This window comes from Hypomesus transpacificus, chromosome 6 (genome assembly GCF_021917145.1).
Source record: "Hypomesus transpacificus isolate Combined female chromosome 6, fHypTra1, whole genome shotgun sequence".
In the NCBI taxonomy this organism is placed as follows: domain Eukaryota; kingdom Metazoa; phylum Chordata; class Actinopteri; order Osmeriformes; family Osmeridae; genus Hypomesus; species Hypomesus transpacificus.
Genome location: NC_061065.1, coordinates 2,199,300 through 2,209,230, shown reverse-complemented (window position 1 = coordinate 2,209,230; position 9,931 = coordinate 2,199,300). Strand labels below are relative to the sequence as shown.

At 46.9% G+C, this 9,931-nt stretch overlaps 1 protein-coding gene and 1 non-coding gene across 2 annotated transcripts in view; both read left to right on the top strand.

Annotated features, from left to right (window-relative positions):
• Nucleotides 1-9: 9 nt before the first annotated feature.
• Nucleotides 10-81, top strand: trnaa-ugc. The gene has a single exon. It is a non-coding gene; the product is annotated as a tRNA-Ala (tRNA).
• A 3,203-nt stretch (nt 82-3,284) lies between these two features.
• Nucleotides 3,285-9,931, top strand: part of ift172 (intraflagellar transport 172) — a 29,132-nt gene continuing 22,485 nt past the window's right edge. Inside the window, 19 exon segments of the mRNA XM_047021814.1 lie at nt 3,285-3,434; nt 3,988-4,131; nt 4,282-4,394; nt 4,485-4,524; nt 4,693-4,758; nt 4,893-4,972; nt 5,215-5,302; nt 5,594-5,808; nt 5,895-6,018; nt 6,126-6,221; nt 6,331-6,492; nt 6,609-6,662; nt 6,823-6,926; nt 7,209-7,294; nt 8,529-8,641; nt 8,765-8,932; nt 9,169-9,225; nt 9,227-9,306; nt 9,456-9,563. Of these exon segments, the coding sequence (XP_046877770.1) occupies nt 3,396-3,434; nt 3,988-4,131; nt 4,282-4,394; nt 4,485-4,524; nt 4,693-4,758; nt 4,893-4,972; nt 5,215-5,302; nt 5,594-5,808; nt 5,895-6,018; nt 6,126-6,221; nt 6,331-6,492; nt 6,609-6,662; nt 6,823-6,926; nt 7,209-7,294; nt 8,529-8,641; nt 8,765-8,932; nt 9,169-9,225; nt 9,227-9,306; nt 9,456-9,563 (1,937 nt within the window). The 5' untranslated portion in view covers nt 3,285-3,395.

Genomic DNA, 9,931 nt, shown 5'->3' with positions numbered 1-9,931 from the left:
ACACATGAAGGGGATGTAGCTCAGTGGTAGAGCGCATGCTTTGCATGTATGAGGCCCCGGGTTCAATCCCCGGCATCTCCATAGTTTCTTTTTGGGATTAATTGTTTTAAATGGGAGCAGTAAAACAGCCAGTAGCAGCAGTGCCAATCATATAACCAGGAGCCTTTTCCATAAAGGCCGCTCAAATAAGTTGGACTTAAAGTCCCAAACCAGACTTGAATTAGCTTAAAGGGGCAATTGACTGCAAAACCGATTTTACCTTGTCATTGTTGAAAAACGACAGTTCGGAGGGTAAACTGAACATACTGTGAATATCAAAGTCCATTGACACCTCTTTCCTATTCAAATCTCAAAAGAATTTTTTTTGCTGTAAAACGCTAGCTTTTCAACAAAGCCACCGGTCCTACGTAGGACCGGTGATCGCCCTCTTATTGGCTCTGGTCTGTATCTTTGTCACGCCCCAGAATTTACATCCAGACCAGCCCGAGGTAGCGTCTATCTACTAGTTTAGCTGCGCGCTGCTCTGTGTAGGCTACTTATAAGGAATTACAAAGAAGAACGTTTTGAATTATAACAAGGATATTGAAAATGGACCACGATCGTAAATGCTGTGTTCCAGTCTGTACAGGGAAGGCTAACACTCACAGTCTTCCCAAGGAGCCAAACATTCAACAGGCATGGCTGCTGTTGTCTATGAGAAGATCCCGGCGAAGTTCGACACTCAATCATTCATTTGCTCTGAACATTTCACCCAAGACAGTTTTGACAACCTTGGACAATTTCAAGCAGGATATGCTAGGAAGCTGAACCTGGAAAGAGGTGCTGTTCCAACCGTATGCTCATTGCAACCGCAAGCTATAAGGACAGTATGATGTTGTGCTAACAGTTATTAGCAATGCTAACGTTTCCTGTATATAGCATACCAGGTAGAATGCTAAATACGTTTCTACACACATCAAATGACTCTAGCTAGACTAGCTGTAGTCGGCATTAGAAGGGAAGCTTCCGACAAATAGCCAGAAAACGAACTAACTGCTACAGTCTGGCTTATTGCTAAGGCCTGTCTAGATAATCTATTTGAAAGAACTGGAGAAAGGCAGGTTCTAGATACAGGATACGTTAGCATTGCTAGTAACTATTACTAGTAACACCTAGACTGTAGGCATGTAAACAAGTTTAGCTTGCTAGTTAACGCAAGAGCATAGGTAGAATGTGTGATAATATAGCCTAGTTTATTGGCAATGGGGCTAACGTTGATTCATGTTCCTGACTGTTTCATTCAAATAAATAACCTGTGTAATGAAAATGTACAATTCACGATGCATGTTTGTCCAGATCTTTGTCATGTTATTTTACAGCAAGATATCTAGAGCTAGCCTAGCTAGCTAACTGAAGCCGAGTAGAATCACGATATGGTTTGGTTGCTAAGCTGTAGCCTAACGTTCTACCCACCTAAGTCAATCCAGTTTGCTTCAACAACAGAAGTGGAAACAAGTAATGTTATCATTTCAAATGATATATAGTCAATCTGTTGAAAACAGTGTTGTGTAGACACAATAGATTTATTTGCACGTTTTTATTTCAAGTCTCCAACTTCGGTGTTTCAGCGAGTGCTGCTGTTGGCCGTGTTGCGTTGTTGCTCCCAGCTTCACTCGTTGATAACCAACCAATCAGCGCGCAGCTGATCTAAATATTAATGAGCATACCATAAAAGGAGAAAAGCTAGTGTTTTTTCCCGGGAACATTTCAGAGGATCTGTCAGAGGGCATAGAACAGCACCCGGGCCATTTTCAACCCAACCAATGTTACATACCCTATTCGGAGACCTTAAGGAACAGTGTGAAATACCCAAAAAACCCAGTCAATTGCCCCTTTAAGTCAAGCGGGGCTAAAGCGGTTCCATAAAGGCCAATTTCAGCTCACGCACACCTACTAATTCAAGTCAGATTTAAGTAGTCAAGCTAATTGCGCGTGCACCTTATTCTTAAGAAGCCCGAGAGGTAAAACATGGATCATACAATCCACCACAGCAAAAGCAACACACACGGCCACGTGACTTCTTCCAGAAAGAACGTTCTGGAAGACTTGTACTATGACACATTTGAAATCACAAACTAGGCAAGCCATAGGCTACGTTTAACGTGGCGTGTATCAAATCATTGTTCATCATCGTTTAATGCATTAGGCTAAATGTTGTAGCCGATGTAGGCTATTTAAGTTGATTTTCTATCAATGTTGAACATATTGAACTGATGAGAATAATAAAATGAGAATATCCGTGGTAAATCATCGTTTTCCCGTTGGGTCAGTGTTGCAAGCAGGTCTGGTTCACAGCCTGACAGTTAGCCTGACCCTGACCAGACTAGTTTCGCAGCTTAAGTAGTAGTAACCGAGTTCGAACTACGTTGAGCTAGCTTTTTGGAACCGAATGAACTAGAAATGAGTCCGACTAACTGACATAAGTCTGGTTTATTCAGTAAACTCGCTTTATGGAACATGCCTTAGGTATTGTGAAAAACGACAAACACAAGCCCCCACCCCTCGGTTTGAGGCCAAGGTCCATGTGGTCCGGGGCCTGTTCCATAAAGACCAAAAGGATTTAGTATACAATTGCAAAACAAATTAATGATTGTTTCATTCTCAGTATCACAATAAACACATTTAGAATCAATATACAATTTAAATTGTGTTTCACCTGTGTACAATTTTAAAGAACACTTCTTTAACTGTGTTAGTAGCCTAATGCAAAAAGTGTTAGACATTTTCCAAACTATATATTTTCAAATTCAGAAGCCCAATATAATCTTGAATTTGGTAGGGATGATGCACATACTAAATTCTGGATGCATTTATTACATCACATTTCTTTCATAATATTAATCTTATTAAAAATATGTCAGATGTGTCATGCGTGGAGTGTAACAATTCTGAGAAGTGTTAAAACACCAATTATCGCATGAAACACAATAGCATATTCTTTAGGGGTTACTGGTAAACTAGCTATCTTCAATTTGTTCAGAAAATCTCGTAGTAACGTATTATTGGCATCTAACAATTGAAAAACATAAATTATATTGTTATCAAACCAGTTGCGTAAACATAAATTAAAATACTAGTTAAAAGATGGTGCGATCCGTTTCTCGCTCTTGCTTGCCTCAGTGCGCCATTGAGCACTTTCCATAGAAATGAACGGGCGCGCCATCTTTAAAGAGATCCTTTGGTTGCAACGCTAGGGACGTAAGTACTGTCGACGTCATACGTTTTACCGTGGGACAACGGTAACTAGGCAAACCCGATGTTTACAAAGATGTCTGCCGTGTGCTAGTTTGCAAAGCAACAAGCTCGTTCTTCTAGATATAATAACCTCGACGGACCAATTCAACCAGTTGTAAACCATGCATCTAAAACATCTCAAGACACTTTTGACACCCCAAGTAAGTTGGATGGCTACTGTAAGCTAGTTAGCTTGCTGTGAAGCTAGCTACCCGTCGTATACTAACTATTGTATGTATTCAGAGTGGCTACTGTACACACTGCTAGGCTAGCACTATCTTTAGAGTAGCTAGTTTAGGCAACTTCGCCTTTCACCAGATAACGTTCCGGTAGCAGCCAACTAGCACGTTTGCCACGGCGAACAAGAAACACAACCATGGGCGAAAGATATTTATAGCAAGTAACAGCAACTAATCAAGTCGATGTGTTTTATTGACTTTGGTTGCTATTTGGCCGCGACTACTAATAGAACAATATTAGCTAGGCTAGAGCTACCTACGACATGCTAGACACCTAGCATTTTTTATCGAGATACAAGTAGCTAGCTTTGTCAAAACGTACTTTGCACTACAGACAGTAGAGCTTTCAGTTAGGGTTAGGGCTAGAGTTAGGGAACCATGTCTTGTCTCTGTTAGCCAGTGACATGTGTTCCTGGTTTGTGACATTTTCATGAAGTAGTTTTTGTCGCTCATTGGAGTGTTCTTCTTTTGACAGGATGGAGCTGCTAAAGTTACGTGTATGACCTGGGCACCAAACAACAGCAAGTTCGCTGTGTGCACCGTGGACAGGGTGGTGTTACTGTATGACGAGCAAGGAGAGAGGAGAGACAAGTTCTCTACCAAACCTGCAGACTCCAAGGTAAGTCAGAGGCATTGATTTGTATGTAGGTTATGTTTTTTTTCTTCAGTTGAATTCCATTTAAGCTCATACTAATGGGGAACAGTCGGTTAATCAAACTGTTGCATGTGTATTTTTTAAATCAAATCAATCTTGCTTTTTCCTCTGCAGTATGGCAAGAAGAGCTACGTGGTTAAGGCTATGGCATTTTCACCGGACTCAACCAAGATTGCCATAGCCCAAACCGACAACATCATCTTTGTCTATAAAATAGGGGAGGAATGGTAAGATAGGTCAACAAGCCACCATGTTTTGTATTCAACACACTTTGTCATTTTAAAATGACGTTATTTGATGTGATGTTTCCTACACAGGGGTGAGAAGAAAGTCATCTGTAACAAATTCGTGCAGACGGTAGGAAGACCTCAGTGAAGCTCCAGCTGTGTCTGTTTTTATACCTCTGATCATTCTGCCCTGTTTTGGTATTTATTTGTGACGAGATCTCGTCTGCCTGTGTTTCAGAGTGCTGTGACTTGTCTGCCTGTGTTTCAGAGTGCTGTGACTTGTCTGCCTGTGTTTCAGAGTGCTGTGACTAGTCTGATCTGGCCAGCGGAGCACGCTATCGTGTTTGGATTAGCCGAGGGGAAGGTACGTCATTACAACGTGCCAGTGAAGCATATCTGTACATTACAGTAAATCAGCAGGACTTACATGAATGCCATCCAATGAGCTGCACTACCCTCTCACGTTAACATGACATTGTGTTTTCCTCGGTCTTTCAGGTCCGGCTCGCTAACACCAAAACTAACAAGTCCTCCACTATCTACGGAACGGAGTCCTACGTCGTCTCTTTGACATCTAAGTACGTAACAAGCCTAGCTTAAATCACAAATATTTACATCATCATATTTACACATCTTTCCTCTAGTTAGCTGTGTTCTGGTGTTGTGTTGATGCTGTGTTCTGGTGCTGTGTTGATGCTGTGTTCTGGTGCTGTGTTGATGCTGTGTTCTGGTGTTGTGTTGATGCTGTGTTCTGGTGCTGTGTTCTGGTGTTGTGTTGATGCTGTGTTCTGGTGCTGTGTTGATGCTGTGTTCTCTGCAGTGTGTCTGGGAAGGGGATCCTGTCAGGACACGCTGATGGAACAGTCGTACGCTACTTCTTCGACGATGAAGGGTCCGGAGAGTCCCAGGTACTGAACGCTGAAACTAGTTCAACTAAGGGCTCAACAAAACGATCTAAATCCAAATGATATAGTCCAGTGGTAGAGCATCTAACTGCAATTCAAGAGGTGGCAGAGTAAAATCCCTCTAAATCAAAGCTACTGCTAGCAGTTTTATACAAGACTTACACAAGTATCCGACCTGAAAACCTTTTGGTGTGCGGTCGACTCCTCTCCCACTGAGTCAGGTCAGAGTCAGTCTGTGGTGGTGAAGGTAGCTGGACAGGCTGCTGATGCAGAGTGTCTCCTGTGGTTCTGCAGGGCAAGCTGCTGACCCACCCCTGCCCCCCCTACGCCCTGGCCTGGGGCGCCCACAGCGTTGTGGTGGCGGGCTGCGACCGGAAGATCGTGGCATACGGCCGCGAGGGTGCCGTGCTCCAGACGTTCGACTATAGCCGAGACCGCTCGGAGAAGGAGTTCACTGTAGCTGTCGCCAGCCCCAGTGGCCAATCAGTGGTGATCGGCAGTTACGATCGGTCAGTGTGTGTGTGTACAGGCTGCAGGTGTTTAACAGGTGTGTGTGTGCAGGCTGCAGGTGTTTAACAGGTGTGTGTGTGTGCAGGCTGCGGGTGTTGAACTGGGGTCCTCGCCGGGACATGTGGGATGAAGCAGCTCCAAAGGAGATCCCCAACCTGTACACCATCACTGCCCTGGCCTGGAAGAAGGACGGCTCTCGTCTATGTGCTGTAAGACACACACACACACACCTTCTCACAGCCATCACACCCACATACACACCTTCTCACGTGTTTAGATGAATAATCTGGTGTGATTTGTGTGTTGTCCTGCTCAGGGAACTCTGTGTGGTGGGGTGGAGCAGTTTGACTGCTGCCTGAGGAGGAGCATTTACAAGAACAAGTTTGAGATGACCTACGTGGGCCTGAGCCAGGTAGAGGAGGCGGCACGCTGCAGCTGGCTTCATGTACACTCTAGGGTGCCTGGCTGCTGGGGAGAGCTGATTGGTCGAGCTGTTGCTTCATTAGCTTCCTACTCCACAGGTGATCGTGAAGAACCTGTCCACAGGTACGCGTGTGGTGCTCAAGTCCCACTACGGCTATGAGATAGACAAGGTGAAGATCCTGGGTAAGGACCGCTACCTGGTGGGCCACACCTCAGACACCCTGCTGCTGGGAGACCTGAGCTCCAACAAGCTCAGCGAGGTAGGAGGGGGGGGGGGATGTCCCTGTACTTACTGTAAGTCACTCTGGATAAGGGCGTCTGCTAAATGACTACATGTATGAGCTGTCCATACTCACCCAGACTGCTTGATCTCTAGGTGGCGTGGCAGGGCTCAGGAGGAAATGAGAAGTTCTTCTTTGAGAACGAAACGGTAGGAATCTGACTAATTACCTTGCATATGAAGAGTCACGAACCAGCATACGTTAGCAATGCCGATTTGTAGTGGAAAGTACCTAGTGCTGCTAACTAGCTAGCTACTGCTTGCATATGAAGACTCACAAACGCATAATAAAGATGTTTATCTCTGTCAGGTGTGCATGATCTTCAACGCAGGAGAGCTCAGCTTGGTGGAGTACGGCAGCAACGAGATCCTGGGCTCCGTCAGGACTGAGTTCATGAACCCTCACCTCATCAGGTGACCTCACTCTCAGTCACACACAGGAAAACACACACTAAACACAGTGAAATTTAAGTGTTAGATGTTGTCCACTAGGTGGCAATGTTGAGCATCATCGGTGGACTCACTGGTCCTTCTCTGGAGGAGGACAGGTTGATGCAGCTGTCATCTGTTCCCTGCGGACACAGCTAGTCTACCTGCCCTCATAACCATGTTTGTGTCTGTCCTGTGTGTGTGTGTGTGTGTGTGTGTGTGTGTGTGTGTGTGTGTGTGTGTGTGTGTGTGTGTGTGTGTGTGCAGCGTGCGTCTGAATGAACGTAAACAGAAAGGTGTGGAGGACAACAAGAAGCTAGCCTACCTCATCGACATCAAGACCATCGCCATCGGTGAGTGTGTGGCTCACTCACCTTAGGTGTGTGTGTGTGTACCTGTGTGTGTGTGTTTGCCTGACTGTGTGTGTGTGTGTGTAACTAACCTGACCACCTCCAACACACAGGGCTGGATGCTAGTGTACCTCCAGGTAGTGCAGTAAGCAGGAGGGCTGGATGCTAGTGTACCTCCAGGTAGTGCAGTAAGCAGGAGGGCTGGATGCTAGTGTACCTCCAGGTAGTGCAGTAAGCAGGAGGGCTGGATGCTAGTGTACCTCCAGGTAGTGCAGTAAGCAGGAGGGCTGGATGCTAGTGTACCTCCAGGTAGTGCAGTAAGCAGGAGGGCTGGATGCTAGTGTACCTCCAGGTAGTGCAGTAAGCAGGAGGGCTGGATGCTAGTGTACCTCCAGGTAGTGCAGTAAGCAGGAGGGCTGGATGCTAGTGTACCTCCAGGTAGTGCAGTAAGCAGGAGGGCTGGATGCTAGTGTACCTCCAGGTAGTGCAGTAGGCAGGCAGTGGTTGTGGGTCTCTGTTGTATCAAAGCTGATTGTGGACTGATGATAAAGGTGTGACTCCCAGAGATGCTGACTTCCTGCTTCGTGATGGATGACCCTCAGCATGACCAGGCTCAGACTCCAGGCTCTGAGAGCTCAGGCTGGATATTGATTCACTGAACGACTATTTGATTGTAGCAACTCTCCTTTCCTACTCCTATCCTCTTCTCTTCTTTTACTCTCGTCTCCCTCCTCTTCCCTCCTCTCTTTTCTCCTCTCCCTCTTCCCTCCTTTCCTTTCTCCTCTCCCTCCTCCTCTTCCCTCCTCTCCTTTCTCCTCTGCCTCCTCCCCCTCCCCTCCCCTCCCCTCTCCTCTCCTCCTCTCTGTTGAAGCATCAGAGCACCAGCTGCCAGCAGCTGTGTTCTCCAGAGCTAATGAGGTCTAGGTTCTGCAGGCCTGGCCTGGGGGATGGGGGCTGGGGGCTGGGGGCTTTGCAGGTGGTGAAAATGAGAAACAACCTCCATCCAATTTATTTCCCCCGTTTTGTTTTTCCTTCTTCCCCCTCCACACACAGACACAGACACACTCTTGGTTGTAGTTGTGTAGGTAGCCAGAGCAGACAAGGGCTGAAGGTGTTGATTGAATGTGTTACCTGCTGACAGTGGGTGTGTGCTGGAGAAGTGTGGTGACTGAAGCAGGGACATGTTTCTAACCAGGGTCCATCCTCTCTGTCTCTGCCCCCCCCCCCTCCTGCTCAGTGGATCTGACGGGAGGGTATAACCTGGGCACCATCAATCACGACTCCAAGATGGACTGGCTGGAGCTCAACGAGACAGGCAGGAAGCTGCTGTTCAGGGACAGGAAGCTACGAGTGAGAGGGGGAGGGGGGGAAGGGGGGGTTTTCATGACATTTACAGTCATTCAGCAGATACTTTCATCTAAAGCAACGTACTGATGGTCACTTTAGTTCCACTGCATTCTCCTCCTCCTCCAGCTCCACCTGTATGATGTCCAGACTGCAGTGAGGACCACTGTGCTGAGCTTCTGCTCCTACGTGCAGTGGGTCCCTGGGAGCGACGTGGTGGTGGGCCAGAACCGCTCCAGCCTGTGTGTCTGGTACAACATCGACAGCCCCGACAGGGTCACCATGATCCCCATCAAGGTGTGTGTGTGCGTGTGTGTGTGTGTGTCTGTGTGCGTGTGTGTGTGTGTGGTCTTGATAACCCTTAGTTAAGACTTTAAGGACATGTTCTTGGGCTTCATAACTTGAGGTGATATTTCTAGGAGGGTTTAGGATGAGGTGTTAGGTTAACGGTTAGGGACAAGACCGTTTGGAATGGGAGTGAAGTCCTCACCAGGACAGGATAACAAGCCTGTGTGTGTGTGTGTGCCCCCCAGGGTGACATTGTGGACCTGGAGCGAGGCCAGGGGAAGACGGAGGTGATCGTGGCAGAGGGGGGTGACCAACGTGTCCTACACCTTGGATGAGGGACTCATCGAGTTTGGCACCGCCATCGACGATGGAGACTACTACAGGTCAGGGGTCAGAGTCAGTGTTAAGGGTCAGACTTACTACTTGGTCAGAGAAGGTTGTTTCGGTAATACACCTGTTTATATCCTGCTGCTTTGGGACCTCACTTGCTGTGCGTGCGTGTGCGTGTGTGTGCGTGTGTGTGTGTGTGCAGAGCCACAGCGTTCCTGGAGACTCTAGAGATGTCGTCGGAGACGGAGGCCATGTGGAGAACCCTCAGCAAGCTGTCCCTGGAGGCACGACAACTCCATATCTCTGAGAGGTCTCACACACACACACCTCTCACACACACACCATAATGGGATGAGGGCCAACGTGCAGCCTGGTATTAATAATTCACACAGAATTCCTTTATGGCTGATTCATTTGCATAAAATATGCCAACAAAAAATCTCAGTTTTGTCCGTAGAGGAGAATGTTAATGAAGAAAACAGGGAAGGAGACAGGGAGAGAGAGAGAGGCAGGGAAACAGAGAGGTAGGGGGAGAGAGAGAGAGAGAGAGAGAGAGAGAGAGAGAGAGAGAGAGAGAGAGAGAGAGAGAGAGAGAGAGAGAGAGAGAGAGAGAGAGAGAGAGAGAGAGAGAGAGAGAGAGAGAGAGAGAGAGAGAGAGAGAGAGAGAGAGAGAGAGGG